General features: G+C 50.9%; 1 protein-coding gene across 1 annotated transcript in view; it reads left to right on the top strand.

The window, feature by feature from the left end:
* LOC146056334 (cytochrome P450 11B, mitochondrial-like) overlaps positions 1–20,872 on the top strand; it is a 52,533-nt gene that overhangs the window by 19,468 nt on the left and 12,193 nt on the right. The window contains exons 3-5 of the mRNA XM_083168391.1: positions 1,674–1,873; positions 9,585–9,788; positions 16,971–17,125. Coding sequence (XP_083024517.1) covers positions 1,674–1,873; positions 9,585–9,788; positions 16,971–17,125 — 559 coding nt within the window. The remainder of the gene's footprint in view (positions 1–1,673; positions 1,874–9,584; positions 9,789–16,970; positions 17,126–20,872) is intronic.

The following is a 20,872-nucleotide window of genomic DNA, read 5'->3' on the forward strand; positions in this document are numbered from 1 at the left end:
AAGGGCCACCCTCCTGTACTCCTGTAGTGCCACGCTGGACCCTCACCCACTGGCAGAAGCTGCACAGTGTCCCCCACCCTCCTCTTTAGTCCCCCTTATTCCCACACACCCCTATCACTACCCAGCCTCCTGTTTTCCTGTGTTGTGACCTCCGCCAGTGGGGAGCCGCTGACTCAAAAACACCCTACTATACTATTGCACACACACACCTAAACAACATGCATACACAGCCCCCCCCCCCCCCACACCCACAAATGTCACTGTACCCTCCACACTATCAATGTACATCTTACTCTGTAATTAAACAAAACAATACACACCCCCTTCCACATCATATGCTCTCTATGTAACACATTTCACCTATAACTCAAGTTGCAATACAGGCATCTTGGTACTTGTTTCCTAGAACGGCCACAATCGTGAGTGATCGTGGCTCTTAATTAAGGGACACGATCCTCACGATGTGGCCGATTTTTTACAATTTTTTACTTTGATTGACAGAAATCGGGTCAATCGGTCGGTCGCGACCAATTAAAATCGGCCGCGATGCGACCGACCGATTGACCCGATTTTTCCATAGACTTCAATGTTAAAAAATCTTTTAACATTGAAATCGGTCGGTCTTGTGCCATTATAATGGCACAAGATGAGATGGACTTGATTAAGTCCATCTCACATAGGGAAAAATGATAAAAAAGGTGAAATGGGCCAATATGACCCATTTCACATTTTTTATGTGCCCGCCATGACCCCACGATAGACGTGAACCCGAAGCGTGGCGAGCGCAGCGAGCCCGCGAGGGGCGGCGGTGCGCGTCCTCCGACCTTTTCATTCCCCTACTATCCACTAGGGCGTGGAGTGAGAATATAATAGTGTGGCGAGCGCAGCGAGCCACCGAGCCCGAAGCGTGGCGAGCGCAGCGAGCCCCGCGAGGGGACGCGTATACCTGTGAAGTTAGACGCGTCCCCTCGCGGGGCTCGCTGCGCTCGCCACGCTTCGGGCTCGGTGGCTCGCTGCGCTCGCCACACTATTATATTCTCACTCCACGCCCTAGTGGATAGTAGGGGAATGAAAAGGTCGGAGGACGCGCACCGCCGCCCCTCGCGGGCTCGCTGCGCTCGCCACGCTTCGGGTTCACGTCTATCGTGGGGTCTAGCACACTTATTAACATTTGGGGGGCCAATTTAAACAAATCTGGTGAAAAAAAAAAAAAATCGGGTGAAAAATCGGTCGATCGGATCGGTCGCATCGTATGCGACCAAATCGCATGCGATGCGATCGATCCGATTTTTTATCTTACGACCACAACGATCTAAATCGTTGTGGCCGTTCTAGGAAACAAGTACCGGCATCTTTCATACAATTCTAACCATCTTTCTCATATACAAATGTTCACAAATTAAGGGGGCGCAGCCCCTTACGACGGTGTGAAGAGCGCCCCGTAGGGCGCGATGAATCACCTAGTATATATATATATATATATATATATATACACACACCGGGAGCTGCGGAACCACAAGTGCGGCATGTTCCTGCTGTAAGTGACGTCCTCTGTGTCTGCCTCTCTGCACATATATACAGTATATACATACACACACACACACAGCTACAATGTGACACCAGATCCTTCCATACCCCGGTACTAATAGTACCTTCCCTTCCCCCTCACACAGCAATGGCGAGGCCTGGCGATCCGACCGGGTCATCCTTAATAAAGAGGTTCTGAGTCTGCCCGGGGTGAAAAAGTTCCTTCCCTTCCTGGACGAGGTGGCCGGGGACTTTGTGTCCTTCATGCGGAGACGGATGAACAAGAACAGCAGAGGCGCCCTCACCGTGGACCTGTATGCTGACCTCTTCCGATTTACACTTGAAGGTCAGTAACATATCGTATTGCTAACATATCGTATCGGTGACATATCGTCCATTCAGTAACATATCGTATCGGTGACATATCGTATCGGTGACATATCGTCCATTCAGTAACATATCGTATCGGTGACATATCGTATCGGTGACATATCGTCCATTCAGTAACATATCGTATCGCTAACATATCGTATCGGTGACACATCGTCCATTCAGTAACATATCGTATCAGTAACCAGTGGCGTAACTATAAAATCAGTGCCCCCTTCCCGGTAAAATAAAGCCCGCCCTCCCCCGACCCTGCCTTACACCGCCGGCTGTGTGGCCGGGACCCACAGATCCAGTTGGCGGTGGTCCAGGCTCTCCTCCTGGCTGGCTCCTGCCAGGGGCGGGCTGGGCCGGGGGGCAGAGTGCCATATGCCCCCCAGGCCGCTTACCCACCCACTGGCTGCGGGCCGCGCTGGATCAGCTCCTCCAGCCCTCCTGCGCTGGCCGCGGCTTCCAGACCAGAACACGGCCGCGGCTACAGGAAAATGGCCGCCGGCCTCCTGCACTGAGGATGTCCTCAGTGCAGGAGGCCGGCGGCCATTTTCCTGTAGCCGCGGCCGTGTTCTGGTCTGGAAGCCGCGGCCAGCGCAGGAGGGCTGGAGGAGCTGATCCAGTGCGGCCCGCAGCCAGAGGGTGGGTAAGCGCTCCCCCCCCTCCCCGCAGCATATGTGTTTCTGGCACTCTGTGGGGGCATATGTGCCTCTGGCACTCTGTGGGGGCATATGTGCCTCTGGCACTCTGTGGGGGCATATGTGCCTCTGGCACTCTGTGGGGGCATATGTGCCTCTGGCACTCTGTGGGGGCATATGTGCTTCTGGCACTCTGTGGGGGCATATGTGCTTCTGGCACTCTGTGGGGGCATATGTGCCTCTGGCACTCTGTGGGGGCATATGTGCCTCTGGCACTCTGTGGGGGCATATGTGCCTCTGGCACTCTGTGGGGGCATATGTGCCTCTGGCTCTCTGTGGGGGCATATGTTCCTCTGGCTCTCTGTGGGGGCATATGTGCCTCTGGCACTCTGTGGGGGCATATGTGCCTCTGGCACTCTGTGGGGGCATATGTGCCTCTGGCACTCTGTGGGGGCATATGTGCCTCTGGCACTCTGTGGGGGCATATGTGCCTCTGGCACTCTGTGGGGGCATATGTGCCTCTGGCACTCTGTGGGGGCATATGTGCCTCTGGCACTCTGGGGGCATATCTGGCACTGTGGAGGAATATGTGTATTTGGCACTGTGGCGGAATATCTGGCACTGTGGCGGCATATGTGTCTGGCACTGTGGGGGCATATCTGGCACTGTGGGGGCATATGTGTATTTGACACTGTGGCGGAATATCTGGCACTGTGGGGGCATATGTGTATTTGGCACTGTGGTGGAATATCTGGCACTGTGGACATCATGGTATGGGGCGTAATGGGCATTACGGTGTGGAGAGCATTGGGTAATTGCCATCACAGTATGGGGTGTAATGGGCATCAAGGTGTGTGGCATAATGTGTAATTAGCATCACAGTGTGCGGTGTATTGAGTAATTAGCATCGCAGTTTTGGGCGTAATGTGTAACTGGCATCATGGTGTTCAGCATAATGTGTAATGGCATTACAGCATGTGGCTTTATGTGTAATGGGTATTACAAGGCTCGCTAAAATGTGCAATCTGCAGGTAGACAATACAATCATGGTACAGGCCACGTCCCCTTATGATAGGCCACGCCCCTAATTTTCTTGCGAGCCGAAGGCGCGCAAAAGCATTCCGTCTACCATGAAGTTGGCAGATTATGGGCCAGTGCTCTGGACTTGCCCCCTAGGCTAAAAGTTGCCAGCCAGCCCCTGGCTCCTGCTAATGAAATAAATAGCTCACACAATATGTCCGCCCCCTTACAGCAGACACTGAGGATGGTAGAGGTAGAGGAGGCAGCCGCAGTACAGAGCATTGATAGCCCCGTGCGGTCTGTGGGGCCACTGTCAGTAACAGCGGTGTCATTCTATGTCCCTGTATAGTTATACTGCCTGATGTGCAGCAGTATGTGGTGGGTTCTTCAGTGATATGTGGTGGGCTCTGCAGGTGCTGGGCAGTGATATGTGGTGGGCTCTGCAGGTGCTGGGCAGCGATATGTGGTGGGCTCTGCAGGTGCTGGGCAGCGATATATGGTGGGTTCTGCAGGTGCTGGGCAGTGATATAAGGTGGGCTCTGCGGGTGCTGGGCAGCAATATGTGGTGGGCTCTGCGGGTGCTGGGCAGCGATATGTGGGTTCTGCGGGAGCTGGGCAGTGATATGTGGTGGGCTCTGCGGGTGCTGGGCAGCGATATGTGGGTTCTGCGGGTGCTGGGCAGTGATATGTGGTGGGCTCTGCAGGTGCTGGGCAGCTATATGTGGTGGGCTCTGCGGGTGCTGGGCAGCGATATGTGGTGGGCTCTGTGGGTGCTGGGCAGCGATATGTGGGCTCTGCAGGTGCTGGGCAGTGATATGTGGGCTCTGCAGGTGCTGGGCAGCGATATGTGTTGGGCTCTGCGGGTACTGGGCAGTGATATGTGGGTTCTGCGGGTGCTGGGCAGTGATATGTGGTGGGCTCTGCGGGTGCTGGGCAGTGATATGTGGTGGGCTCTGCAGGTGCTGGGCAGTGATATGTGGTGGGCTCTGCTGGTGCTGGGCAGTGATATGTGGTGGGCTTTGCGGGTGCTGGGCAGTGATATGTGGTGGGCTCTTCAGGTGCTGGACAGTGATATGTGGTGGGCGCTGCAGGTGCTGGGCAGTGATATGTGGTGGGCTCTGCGGGTGCTGGGCAGTGATATGTGGGCTCTGCGGGTGCTGGGCAGTGATATGTGGTGGGCTCTGCAGTTCCTGTGCAGGGAGATGTGGGCTGTGCAGGTGCTGGGCAGTGATATGTGGTGGGCTCTGCGGGTGCTGGGCAGTGATATGTGGTGGGCTCTTCAGGTGCTGGACAGTGATATGTGGTGGGCGCTGCAGGTGCTGGGCAGTGATATGTGGTGGGCTCTGCGGGTACTGGGCAGTGATATGTGGGTTCTGCGGGTGCTGGGCAGTGATATGTGGTGGGCTCTGCGGGTGCTGGGCAGTGATATGTGGTGGGCTCTGCGGCTGCTGGGCAGTGATATGTGGTGGGCTCTGCGGGTGCTGGGCAGTGATATGTGGTGGGCTCTGCGGGTGCTGGGCAGTGATATGTGGTGGGCTCTGCGGGTGCTGGGCAGTGATATGTGGGCTCTGCGGGTGCTGGGCAGTGATATGTGGTGGGCTCTGCAGTTCCTGTGCAGGGAGATGTGGGCTGTGCAGGTGCTGGGCAGTGATATGTGGTGGGCTCTGCGGGTGCTGGGCAGTGATATGTGGTGGGCTCTGCGGCTGCTGGGCAGTGATATGTGGTGGGCTCTGCGGGTGCTGGGCAGTGATATGTGGTGGGCTCTGCGGGTGCTGGGCAGTGATATGTGGTGGGCTCTGCGGGTGCTGGGCAGTGATATGTGGTGGGCTCTGCGGGTGCTGGGCAGTGATATGTGGTGGGCTCTGCAGGTGCTGGGCAGTGATATGTGGTGGGCTCTGCGGGTGCTGGGCAGTGATATGTGGTGGGCTCTGCGGGTGCTGGGCAGTGATATGTGGTGGGCTCTGCGGGTGCTGGGCAGTGATATGTGGTGGGCTCTGCGGGTGCTGGGCAGTGATATGTGGTGGGCTCTGCGGGTGCTGGGCAGTGATATGTGGTGGGCTCTGCGGGTGCTGGGCAGTGATATGTGGTGGGCTCTGCGGCTGCTGGGCAGTGATATGTGGTGGGCTCTGCGGCTGCTGGGCAGTGATATGTGGTGGGCTCTGCGGCTGCTGGGCAGTGATATGTGGTGGGCTCTGCGGGTGCTGGGCAGTGATATGTGGTGGGCTCTGCGGCTGCTGGGCAGTGATATGTGGTGGGCTCTGCGGCTGCTGGGCAGTGATATGTGGTGGGCTCTGCGGGTGCTGGGCAGTGATATGTGGTGGGCTCTGCGGGTGCTGGGCAGTGATATGTGGTGGGCTCTGCGGGTGCTGAGCAGTAATATGTGGTGGGCTCTGCGGGTGCTGGGCAGTGATATGTGGTGGGCTCTGCAGGTGCTGGGCAGTGATATGTGGTGGGCTCTGCTGGTGCTGGGCAGTGATATGTGGTGGGCTTTGCGGGTGCTGGGCAGTGATATGTGGTGGGCTCTGCGGGTGCTGGGCAGTGATATGTGGTGGGCTCTGCGGGTGCTGGGCAGTGATATGTGGTGGGCTCTGCGGGTGCTGGGCAGTGATATGTGGTGGGCTCTGCGGGTGCTGGGCAGTGATATGTGGTGGGCTCTGTGGGTGCTGGGCAGTGATATGTGGTGTCACATTTACCAACGCCCAGAATGTGATGCAATCTCAGGCTTGGCCATAGCTCAGGGGATACAGGTACTGCTGGCAGGGGCTTCCCCAAACCTGAGATTTGTCGTAATACTGCAGTGGGCGGAGCTGTAATGATGGGCAGTGGGCGGATCTGTAATGATGGGCAGTGGGTGGAGGTGGAATGATGGGCAGTGGGTGGAGGTGGAATGATGGGCAGTGGGTGGAGCTGTAATGATGGGCAGTGGGTGGAGCTGTAAAGATGGGCAGTGGGTGGAGCTGTAATGATGGGCAGTGGGCGGAGCTGTAAAGATGGGCAGTGGGTGGAGCTGTAAAGATGGGCAGTGGGCGGATCTGTAATGATGGGCAGTGGGTGGAGGTGGAATGATGGGCAGTGGGTGGAGCTGTAATGATGGGCAGTGGGTGGAGCTGTAAAGATGGGCAGTGGGTGGAGCTGTAATGATGGGCAGTGGGTGGAGCTGTAATGATGGGCAGTGGGTGGAGCTGTAATGATGGGCAGTGGGTGGAGCTGTAATGATGGGCAGTGGGTGGAGCTGTAATGATGGGCAGTGGGCGGAGCTGTAATGATGGGCAGTGGGCGGAGCTGTAATGATGGGCAGTGGGCGGAGCTGTAATGATGGGCAGTGGGTGGAGCTGTAATGATGGGCAGTGGGTGGAGCTGTAATGATGGGCAGTGGGTGGAGCTGTAATGATGGGCAGTGGGTGGAGCTGTAATGATGGGCAGTGGGCGGATCTGTAAAGATGGGCAGTGGGTGGAGCTGTAATGATGGGCAGTGGGTGGAGCTGTAACCCTACCCCCCTGTAGCCTGACCCTAACCCCAGTACCCCCATAGCCTAAGTCCACCCTTATACATGTAGGTTGAGGTGCGGGTGGTGGCATCACGATTCATTTAGAAGTTCCAGCATTGGTGTTCTGAGTACAATCAGTGTTCCGGCAGCCCATATTATATAACTACCGCACCTTCTCCCATATACGTGGCCATAAGAGGCTGTACCCACAGCACCCCCTACTGGCAGCCCATATTATACATCTACCGCACCCTCTCCCATATACGTGGCCACAAGAGGCTGTACCCACAGCACCCCCCTACTGGCAGCCCATATTATACATCTACCGCACCCTCTCCCATATACGTGGCCACAAGAGGCTGTACCCACAGCACCCCCCTACTGGCAGCCCATATTATACATCTACCGCACCCTCTCCCATATACGTGGCCACAAGAGGCTGTACCCACAGCACCCCCCTACTGGCAGCCCATATTATACATCTACCGCACCTTCTCCCATATATGTGGCCACAAGAGGCTGTACCCACAGCACCCCCTACTGGCAGCCCATATTATACATCTACCGCACCCTCTCCCATATACGTGGCCACAAGAGGTTGTACCCACAGCACCCCCCTACTGGCAGCCCATATTATACATCTACCGCACCCTCTCCCATATACGTGGCCACAAGAGGATGTACCCACAGCACCCCCCTACTGGCAGCCCATATTATACATCTACCGCACCCTCTCCCATATACGTGGCCACAAGAGGCTGTACCCACAGCACCCCCCTACTGGCAGCCCATATTATACATCTACCGCACCTTCTCCCATATACGTGGCCACAAGAGGCTGTACCCACAGCACCCCCTACTGGCAGCCCATATTATACATCTACCGCACCCTCTCCCATATATGTGGCCACAAGAGGCTGTACCCACAGCACCCCCCTACTGGCAGCCCATATTATACATCTACCGCACCCTCTCCCATATACGTGGCCACAAGAGGATGTACCGACAGCACCCCCCTACTGGCAGCCCATATTATACATCTAACGCACCCTCTCCCATATACGTGGCCACAAGAGGCTGTACCCACAGCACCCCCTACTGGCAGCCCATATTATACAACTACCGCACCCTCTCCCATATACGTGGCCACAAGAGGCTGTGTACCCACAGCACCCCCCTACTGGCAGCCCATATTATACATCTACCGCACCCTCTCCCATATACGTGGCCACAAGAGGCTGTACCCACAGCACCCCCCTACTGGCAGCCCATATTATATAACTACCGCACACTCTCCCATATACGTGGCCACAAGAGGCTGTACCCACAGCACCCCCCTACTGGCAGCCCATATTATATAACTACCGCACCCTCTCCCATATACGTGACCACAAGAGGCTGTACCCACAGCACCCCCTACTGGCAGCCCATATTATACAACTACCGCACCCTTTCCCGTATATGTGGCCACAAGAGGCTGTACCCACAGCACCCCCCTACTGGCAGCCCATATTATATAACTACCGCACCCTCTCCCATATACGTGGCCACAAGAGGCTGTACCCACAGCACCCCCCTACTGGCAGCCCATATTATACAACTACCGCACCCTCTCCCATATACGTGGCCACAAGAGGCTGTACCCACAGCACCCCCCTACTGGCAGCCCATATTATTTAACTACCGCACCCTCTCCCATATACATGGCCACAAGAGGCTGTACCCACAGCACCCCCCTACTGGCAGCCCATATTATACAACTACCGCACCCTCTCCCATATACATGGCCACAAGAGGCTGTACCCACAGCACCCCCTACTGGCAGCCCATATTATACAACTACCGCACCCTCTCCCATATACATGGCCACAAGAGGCTGTATGTGGTAATGCACATCTCTGTGGATCGCGGGTGAGACCATTGGATCGGTCCCATAAGCAGGGACACCCTAATCATGGAAGAGCGGTCGCAGGTGTGGATAGGATCAGTCCTGATCAGCAGTGCTACACCTGTCACCCCACATCGGTTATAGGGTACAGCGATCCCCATGGCGTTATCAGGAATCAGCTGTACCCATAGCACCCCCCTACTGGCAGCCCTGATAACGGATGTAGCCATGGGGATCGCTGTACCCACAGCACCCCCCTACTGGCAGCCCTGATAACGCCATGGGGATCGCTGTAACCTATAACCGATGTGGGGTGACAGGTGTAGCCCTGCTCATCGGAACTGATCCTATCCACACCTGCGACCGCTCTTCCATGATTAGGGTGTGCCTGCTTCTGGGACCATTCCAATGGTCTCACCCGCGATCCACAGAGATGGAGCAATTACTCAAACCTGGAGGCGTGCGCACACCTGTGAATCAGGCCCATACTCAGACCCGCCCATGTCACATGTAGGATGAGAGGTGGACGCAGGACCGGGCCAGCGAGATGTGTAACCACACGACGTCTCATGCGCTGCACAACGAGAGGTGATATCGGTTCTATAGCCGTATCAGACTAGCAGCAGTGATCCTCTGTCCCCACAGCCAGCAGCTACGTGTTATACGGACAACGCCTCGGCCTACTGGAGGAACATCCCAACGCCGAGTCTCTGCGCTTCATTGGTGCAGTAGAGACCATGATAAAGACCACGCTGCCGCTGCTGTACTTCCCCCACCAGCTGATGCGCCTCTCCGACAGCCACATATGGAAGGAGCACATGGAGGCCTGGGACGTCATCTTCCAGCAGGGTGAGTGGTTTATTACCATATAGCGCAGACATACTCCGCAGCGCTGTACAGGGAATATTATTACCAGTTATTATATAGCGCACACATATTCCGCAGCGCTGTACAGAGATTATTATTACCAGTTATTATATAGCGCACACATATTCCGCAGCGCTGTACAGAGAATATTATTACCAGTTATTATATAGTGCACACATATTCCGCAGCGCTGTACAGACTATTATTACCAGTTATTATATAGCGCACACATATTCCACAGCGCTGTACAGGGAATATTATTACCAGTAATTATATAGCGCACACATATTCCACAGCGCTGTACAGAGAATATTATTACCAGTTATTATATAGCGCACACATATTCCGCAGCGCTGTACAGAGAATATTATTACCAGTTATTATATAGTGCACACATATTCCGCAGCGCTGTACAGACTATTATTACCAGTTATTATATAGCGCACACATATTCCACAGCGCTGTACAGGGAATATTATTACCAGTAATTATATAGCGCACACATATTCCACAGCGCTGTACAGAGAATATTATTACCAGTTATTATATAGCGCACACATATTCCACAGCGCTGTACAGGGAATATTATTACCAGTTATTATATAGCGCAGACATATTCCACAGCGCTGCACAGAGACTATTATTACCAGTTATATTATATAGCGCACACATATTCCGCAGCTCTGTACAGAGAATATTACCAGTTATTATATAGCGCACACATATTCCACAGCGCTGTACAGAGACTATTACCAGTTATTATATAGCGCACACATATTCCGCAGCGCTGTACAGAGACTATTATTACCAGTTATTATATAGCGCACACATATTCCGCAGCGCTGTACAGAGACTATTATTACGTTATTATATAGCGCACACATATTCCTCAGCTCTGTACAGAGACTATTATTACCAGTTATTATATAGCACACACATATTCCGCAGCGCTGTACAGAGACTATTATTACCAGGTATTATATAGCGCACACATATTCCGCAGCGCTGTACAGGGAATATTACTACCAGTTATTATATAGCGCACACATATTCCGCAGCGCTGTACAGGGAATATTACTACCAGTTATTATATAGCGCACACATATTCCGCAGCGCTGTACAGAGAATATTATTACCAGTTATTATATAGCGCACACATATTCCGCAGCGCTGTACAGAGACTATTATTACCAGTTATTATATAGCGCACACATATTCCGCAGCGCTGTACAGGAAATATTATTACCAGTTATTATATAGCGCAGACATATTCCGCAGCGCTGCACAGAGACTATTATTACCAGTTATTATATAGCGCACACATATTCCGCAGCGCTGTACAGAGACTATTATTACCAGTTATTATATAGCGCACACATATTCCGCAGCGCTGTACAGAGACTATTATTACCAGTTATTATATAGCGCACACATATTCCGCAGCGCTGTACAGAGACTATTATTACCAGTTATTATATAGCGCACACATATTCCTCAGCTCTGTACAGAGACTATTATTACCAGTTATTATATAGCGCACACATATTCCGCAGCGCTGTACAGAGACTATTATTACCAGGTATTATATAGCGCACACATATTCCGCAGCGCTGTACAGGGAATATTACTACCAGTTATTATATAGCGCAGACATACTCCGCAGCGCTGTACAGAGACTATTATTACCAGTTATTATATAGCGCACACATATTCCGCAGCGCTGTACAGACTATTATTACCAGTTATTTATATGGCGCACACATATTCCACAGCGCTGTACAGGGAATATTATTACCAGTTATTATATAGCGCACACATATTCCGCAGCGCTGTACAGGGAATATTATTACCAGTTATTATATAGCGCACACATATTCCGCAGCGCTGTGCAGAGACTATTATTACCAGTTATTATATAGCGCACACATATTCCGCAGCGATGTACAGAGAATATTATTACCAGTTATTATATAGCGCACACATATTCCGCAGCGCTGTACAGAGAATATTATTACCAGTTATTATATAGCGCCCACATATTCCGCAGCGCTGTACAGAGAATATTATTACCAGTTATTATATAGTGCACACATATTCCGCAGCGCTGTACAGAGTATATTTTTACCAGTTATTATATAGCGCACACATATTCCGCAGCGCTGTACAGAGAATATTATTACCAGTTATTATATAGCGCACACATATTCCGCAGCGCTGTACAGGGAATATTATTACCAGTTATTATATAGCGCATGCATATACCACAGCGCTGTACAGAGAATATTATTACCAGTTATTATATAGCGCACACATATTCCGCAGCGATGTACAGATATTATTACCAGTTATTATATAGCGCACACATATTCCACAGCGCTGTACAGAGAGTATTATTACCAGTTATTATATAGAGCACACATATTCCACAGCGCTGTACAGAGACTATTATTTCCAGTTATTATATTGCGCACACATATTCCACAGCGCTGTACAGAGACTATTATTACCAGTTATTTATATAGCGCACACATATTCCGCAGCGATGTACAGATATTATTACCAGTTATTATATAGCGCACACATATTCCGCAGCGCTGTACAGAGACTATTACCAGTTATTATATGGCGTACACATATTCCGCAGCGCTGTACAGAGACTATTGTTACCAGTTATTATATAGCGCACACATATTCCGCAGCGCTGTACAGAGAATATTATTACCAGTTATTATGTAGCGCACACATATTCCGCAGCTCTGTACAGAGAATATTATTACCAGTTATTATATAGCGCACACATATTCCGCAGCGCTGTACAGAGACTATTACCAGTTATTATATGGCGTACACATATTCCGCAGCGCTGTACAGAGACTATTGTTACCAGTTATTATATAGCGCACACATATTCCGCAGCGCTGTACAGAGACTATTATTACCAGTTATTATATAGCGCACACATAATCCGCAGCGCTGTACAGAGACTATTATTACCAGTTATTATATAGCGCACACATATTCCGCAGCGCTGTACAGAGACTATTATTACCAGTTATTATATATCGCACACATATTCCACAGCGCTGTACAGAGACTATTATTACCAGTTATTATATAGCGCACACATATTCCGCAGCGCTGTACAGAGACTATTATTACCAGTTACTATATAGTGCACACATATTCCGCAGCGCTGTACAGAGATTATTATTACCAGTTATTATATAGCGCACACATATTCCGCAGCGCTGTACAGGGAATATTATTACCAGTTATTATATAGCGCACACATATTCCGCAGCGCTGTACAGAGACTATTATTACCAGTTATTATATAGCGCACACATATTCCGCAGCGCTGTACAGAGGATATTATTACCAGTTATTATATAGCGCACACATGTTCCTCAGCGCTGTACAGAGACTATTATTACCAGTTATTTATATAGCGCACACATATTCCGCAGCGCTGTACAGAGAATATTATTACCAGTTATTATATAGCGCACACATATTCCGCAGCGCTGTACAGAGAATTTTATCACCAGTTATTATATAGCGCACACATATACCGCAGCGCTGTACAGAGAATATTATCACCAGTTATTATATAGCGCACACATATTCCGCAGCGCTGTACAGAGAATATTATTACCAGTTATTATATAGCGCACACATATTCCGCAGCGCTGTACAGAGAATATTATTACCAGTTATTATATAGCGCACACATATTCCGCAGTGCTGTACAGAGAATATTATTACCAGTTATTATATAGTGCACACATATACCGCAGTGCCGTACAGAGAATATTATTACCAGTTATTATATAGCGCACACATATTCCACAGCGCTGTACAGAGATTATTACCAGTTATTATATAGCGCACACATATTCCTCAGCACTGTACAGAGAATATTATTACCAGTTATTATATAGCGCACACATATTCCGCAGCGCTGTACAGAGAATATTATTACCAGTTATTATATAGCGCACACATATTCCGCAGCGCTGTACAGAGACTATTATTACCAGTTATTATATAGCGCACACATATTCCGCAGCGCTGTACAGAGACTATTATTACCAGTTATTATATAGAGCACACATATTCCGCAGTGCTGTAGAGACTATTATTACCAGTTATTATATAGCGCACACATATTCCGCAGCACTGTACAGAGAATATTATTACCAGTTACTTATATAGCGCACACATACTCCGCAGCGCTGTACAAAGACTATTATTACCAGTTATTATATAGTGCACATATATTCTGTAGCGTTGTACAAAGACTATTATTACCAGTTATTATATAGCGCACACATATTCCGCAGCGCTGTACAGAGATTATTATTACCAGTTATATATATAGCGCACACATATTCCACAGCGCTGTACAGAGACTATTATTACCAGTTATTATATAGCGCACACATATTCCGCAGAGCTGTACAGAGACTATTATTACCAGTTATTATATAGCGCACACATATTCCGCAGCGCTGTACAGATATTATTATTACCAGTTATTATATAGCGCACACATATTCCGCAGCGCTGTACAGAGATTATTATTACCAGTTATTATATAGCGCACACATAATCCACAGCGCTGTACAGAGACTATTATTACCAGTTATTATATAGCGCACACATATTCCGCAGCGCTGTACAGAGACTATTATTACCAATTATTATATAGTGCACACATATTCCACAGCGCTGTACAGAGACTATTATTACCAGTTATTATATAGCGCACACATATTCCTCAGCGCTGTACAGAGATTATTATTACCAGTTATTATATAGCACACACATATTCCACAGCGCTGTACAGAATATTATTACCAGTTATTATATATCGCACACATATTCCACAGCGCTGTACAGAGAATATTATTACCAGTTATTATATAGCGCACACATACTCCGCAGCGCTGTACAAAGACTATTATTACCAGTTATTATATAGTGCACATATATTCTGTAGCGTTGTACAAAGACTATTATTACCAGTTATTATATAGCGCACACATATTCCGCAGCGCTGTACAGAGATTATTATTACCAGTTATATATATAGCGCACACATATTCCACAGCGCTGTACAGAGACTATTATTACCAGTTATTATATAGCGCACACATATTCCGCAGAGCTGTACAGAGACTATTATTACCAGTTATTATATAGCGCACACATATTCCGCAGCGCTGTACAGATATTATTATTACCAGTTATTATATAGCGCACACATATTCCGCAGCGCTGTACAGAGATTATTATTACCAGTTATTATATAGCGCACACATATTCCGCAGCGCTGTACAGAGACTATTATTACCAGTTATTATATAGCGCACACATATTCCGCAGCGCTGTACAGAGATTATTATTACCAGTTATTATATAGCGCACACATATTCCGCAGTGCTGTACAGAGACTATTATTACCAGTTATTATATAGTGCACACATATTCCACAGCGTTGTACAGAGACTATTATTACCAGTTATTATATAGCGCACACATATTCCGCAGCGCTGTACAGAGATTATTATTACCAGTTATTATATAGCGCACACATAATCCACAGCGCTGTACAGAGACTATTATTACCAATTATTATATAGTGCACACATATTCCACAGCGCTGTACAGAGACTATTATTACCAGTTATTATATAGCGCACACATATTCCTCAGCGCTGTACAGAGATTATTATTACCAGTTATTATATAGCACACACATATTCCACAGCGCTGTACAGAATATTATTACCAGTTATTATATATCGCACACATATTCCACAGCGCTGTACAGAGAATATTATTACCAGTTATTATATAGCGAACACATATTCCACAGCGCTGTACACAGATTATTATTACCAGTTATATTATATTAGTAATTAGGGGAGTATTAGTCTCCTTTCTTTAAGATAATTTTTCGCTTATATCACCTGGTGTAGCGCCCTCATTTCACTGGTTCAAGTATTTCTCAAATTTCTTCTCAGTTTTCACAAAAGGTCTGGGTGGGTCCTTTTTTCACTTGAACCTGAAATATAGGCAGCTTCTATTGCGCGGATTAGTGTAGACCTCACTTCTTTACTTTTCATGGTGGGAATGAAACCCATGACCTCAGTGCTCTGGGGCAGTAATGCTAACCAACACTGTCTGTGCTGCACCCAATGCCCCAGTTCTACCCTCTGAGCTTCTGCTCTTCTCTGCTAGGCCTACACTCTCATACCCTGCACTCCTCTCCTACACTCTAATCCCCTGCACTCCTCTCCTACACTCTGATCCCCTGCACTCCTCTCCTACACTCTCATCCCCTGCACTCCTCTCCTACACTCTCATCCCCTGCACTCCTCTCCTACACTCTCATACTCTGCACTCCTCTCCTACACTCTCATCCCCTGCACTCCTCTCCTACGCTCTCATCCCCTGCACTCCTCTCCTACGCTCTCATCCCCTGCACTCCTCTCCTACGCTCTCATCCCCTGCACTCCTCTCCTACGCTCTCATCCCCTGCACTCCTCTCCTACGCTCTCATCCCCTGCACTCCTCTCCTACGCTCTCATCTCCTGGACACCTCTCCTACACTCTAATCCCCTGCACTCCTGTCCTACACTCTAATCCCCTGCACTCCTCTCCTACACTCTCATCCCCTGCACTCCTCTCCTACACCCTCATCCCCTGCACTCCTCTCCTACACTCTCATCCCCTGCACTCCTCTCCTACACTCTCATCCCCTGCACTCCTCTCCTACACTCTCATCCCCTGCACTCCTCTCCTACACTCTCATCCCCTGCACTCCTCTCCTACACTCTCATCCCCTGCACTCCTCTCCTACACTCTCATCCCCTGCACTCCTCTCTCACCCTCTAATCCCGTGCACTCCTCTCTCACCCTCTAATCCCCTGCACTCCTCTCTCACCCTCTAATCCCCTGCACTCCTCTCTCACCCTCTAATCCCCTGCACTCCTCTCCTACACTCTCATCCCCTGCACTGCTCTCCTACACTCTCATCCCCTGCACTCCTCTCTCACCCTCTAATCCCCTTCACTCTATTACCCTCTAATCCCCTGCACTGCTCTCCCACACCTGCCCCCTAATCTCCGGTTGTAACTGTCTATTACCCCCCCACAGCCGACCGCTGCATCCAGAACATATACCAGGAGTTCTGTCTGGGGCAGGAGCGAGGATACTCCGGTATAATGGCGGATCTGCTACTACAGGCCGAGCTCCCGCTGGACTCTATAAAGGCCAATATCACCGAGCTGATGGCCGGGGGAGTGGACACGGTGAGTGGGGCTCAGGGTTTGGGTCAGTTTGCCATCTGGAACTAACATTCGGTGCCCTGTAATTGTGTCACCCCGATGCCCCTCTCACCCGTTATTGGGTTCCTCTTTCTGGAACAAAGGCTCCTGTGTTCTTCTGTCCTGATATAAGAGAGATGAAGGGAGGACATGGCCAGGCCACCAAGGTCCTGGGTACTTGTGTACATTCACGGCTCCCACGATGTCCATCGCATAGTAAAAAATCGCATCGCATGCGATTTTTAACAGAAATGCATCCAAATGCATTGAAATTAGTATGAAACATGTTCAATGGCCCCCAAATGTCATTTTTCAGGCTGTACCACCCCGACTATCAACACAATGTCTCAGTGTCCTGCAGCTGTCAGTGTGCGGGGTAGAGAGACGTAAGGGGTAGGAAATGTCTCAGTGTCCTGCAGCTGTCAGTGTGCGGGGCAGAGAGAGGTAAGGGGTAGGAAATGTCTCAGTGTCCTGCAGCTGTCAGTGTGCGGGGCAGAGAGAGGTAAGGGGTAGGAAATGTCTCAGTGTCCTGCAGCTGTCAGTGTGCGGGGCAGAGTGAGGTAAGGGGTAGGAAATGTCTCAGTGTCCTGCAGCTGTCAGTGTGCGGGGCAGAGAGGTAAGGGGTAGGAAATGTCTCAGTGTCTTGCAGCTGTCAGTGTGCGGAGCAGAGAGAGGTAAATGGTAGGAAATGTCTCAGTGTCCTGCAGCTGTCAGTGTGCGGGGCAGAGAGAGGTAAGGGGTAGGAAATGTCTCAGTGTCCTGCAGCTGTCAGTGTGCGGGGCAGAGAGAGGTAAATGGTAGGAAATGTCTCAGTGTCCTGCAGCTGTCAGTGTGCGGGGCAGAGAGAGGTAAGGGGTAGGAAATGTCTCAGTGTCCTGCAGCTGTCAGTGTGCGGGGCAGAGAGAGGTAAGGGGTAGGGAATGTCTCAGTGTCCTGCAGCTGTCAGTGTGCGGGGTAGAGAGAGGTAAGGGGTAGGGAATGTCTCAGTGTCTTGCAGCTGTCAGTGTGCGGGGCAGAGAGAGGTAAGGGGTAGGAAATGTCTCAGTGTCCTGCAGCTGTCAGTGTGTGGGGCAGAGAGAGGTAAGGGGTAGGGAATGTCTCAGTGTCCTGCAGCTGTCAGTGTGCGGGGCAAAGAGAGGTAAGGGGTAGGAAATGTCTCAGTGTCCTGCAGCTGTCAGTGTGCGGGGCAGAGAGAGGTAAGGTGCAGGAAATGTCTCAGTGTCCTGCAGCTGTCAGTGTGCGGGGCAGAGAGAGGTAAGGGGTAGGAAATGTCTCAGTGTCCTGCAGCTGTCAGTGTGCGGGGCAGAGAGAGGGAAGGGGTAGGGAATGTCTCAGTGTCCTGCAGCTGTCAGTGTGCGGGGCAGAGAGAGGGAAGGGGTAGGAAATGTCTCAGTGTCCTGCAGCTGTCAGTGTGCGGGGCAGAGAGAGGTAAGGGGTAGGGAATGTCTCAGTGTCCTGCAGCTGTCAGTGTGCGGGGCAGAGAGAGGTAAGGGGTAGGGAATGTCTTAGTGTCCTGCACTTCTATTCTCAACTCCACGCCGACGTGGATAGTGGGGGTATGAAAAGGTCGTAGGACGCGTACCGCCACGCTTCGGGTTCACGTTGATAGTGGGGGTGGTACAGCCTGAAAAATGACAATGAAAATAAACTCTCCTTCCGGACATTGAACTGTAACTATAGGATAATGTAGAGATGATAATGTGAGACGCACACTGACAGCTGCAGGACACTGAGACATTCCCTACCCCTTACCTCTCTCTGCCCCGCACACTGACAGCTGTAGGACACTGAGACATTCCGTACCCCTTACCTCTCTCTGCCCCGCACACTGACAGCTGCAGGACACAGAGACATTCCCTAACCCTTACCTCTCTCTGCCGCGCACACTGACAGCTGCAGGACACTGAGACATTCCCTACCCCTTACCTCTCTCTGCCCCGCACACTGAAAGCTGCAGGACACTGAGACATTCCGTACCCCTTACCTCTCTCTGCCCCGCACACTGACAGATGCAGGACACTGAGACATTTCCTGCACCTTACCTCTCTCTGCCCCGCACACTGACAGCTGCAGGACACTGAGACATTTCCTACCCCTTACCTCTCTCTGCCCCGCACACTGACAGCTGCAGGACACTGAGACATTCCCTACCCCTTACCTCTCTCTGCCCCGCACACTGACAGCTGCAGGACACTGAGACATTCCCTACCCCTTACCTCTCTCTGCCCCGCACACTGACAGCTGCAGGACACTGAGACATTCCGTACCCCTTACCTCTCTCTGCCCCGCACACTGACAGCTGCAGGACACGGAGACATTCCCTAACCCTTACCTCTCTCTGCCGCTCACACTGACAGCTGCAGGACACTGAGACATTCCCTACCCCTTACCTCTCTCTGCCCCGCACACTGAAAGCTGCAGGACACTGAGACATTCCGTACCCCTTACCTCTCTCTGCCCCGCACACTGACAGATGCAGGACACTGAGACATTTCCTGCACCTTACCTCTCTCTGCCCCGCACACTGACAGCTGCAGGACACTGAGACATTTCCTACCCCTTACCTCTCTCTGCCCCGCACACTGACAGCTGCAGGACACTGAGACATTCCCTACCCCTTACCTCTCTCTGCCCCGCACACTGACAGCTGCAGGACACTGAGACATTTCCTACCCCTTCCCTCTCTCTGCCCCGCACACTGACAGCTGCAGGACACTGAGACATTTCCTACCCCTTCCCTCTCTCTGCCCCGCACACTGACAGCTGCAGGACACTGAGACATTTCCTGCACCTTACCTCTCTCTGCCCCGCACACTGACAGCTGCAGGACACTGAGACATTTCCTACCCCTTACCTCTCTCTGCCCCGCACACTGACAGCTGCAGGACACAGACATTCCCTACCCCTTACCTCTCTCTGCCCCGCACACTGACAGCTGCAGGACACTGAGACATTCCCTACCCCTTCCCTCTCTCTGCCCCGCACACTGACAGCTGCAGGACACTGAGACATTCCCTACCCCTTACCTCTCTCTGCCCCGCACACTGACAGCTGCAGGACACTGAGACATTCCCTACCCCTTACCTCTCTCTACCCCGCACACTGACAGCTGCAGGACACTGAGACATTTCCTACCCCTTACCTCTCTCTGCCCCGCACACTGACAGCTGCAGGACACTGAGACATTTCCTACCCCTTACCTCTCTCTGCCCCGCACACTGACAGCTGCAGGACACTGAGACATTTCCTACCCCTTACCTCTCTCTGCTCCGCACACTGACAGCTGCAGGACACTGAGACATTCCCTACCCCTTACCTCACTCTGCCCCGCACACTGACAGCTGCAGGACACTGAGACATTCCCTACCCCTTCCCTCTCTCTGCCCCGCACACTGACAGCTGCAGGACACTGAGACATTCCCTACCCCTTCCCTCTCTCTGCCCCGCACACTGACAGCTGCAGGACACTGAGACATTCCCTACCCCTTCCCTCTCTCTGCCCCGCACACTGACAGCTGCAGGACACTGAGACATTCCCTACCCCTTACCTCTCTCTGCCCCGCACACTGACAGCTGCAGGACAGTGAGACATTCCCTACCCCTTACCTCTCTCTGCCCCGCACACTGACAGCTGCAGGACACTGAGACATTTCCTACCCCTTACCTCTCTCTGCCCCGCACACTGACAGCTGCAGGACACTGAGACATTCCCTACCCCTTACCTCTCTCTGC

This window comes from Crinia signifera, unplaced genomic scaffold (assembly GCF_055691185.1).
Source record: "Crinia signifera unplaced genomic scaffold, ASM5569118v1 HAP2_SCAFFOLD_80, whole genome shotgun sequence".
Classification (NCBI taxonomy): domain Eukaryota; kingdom Metazoa; phylum Chordata; class Amphibia; order Anura; family Myobatrachidae; genus Crinia; species Crinia signifera.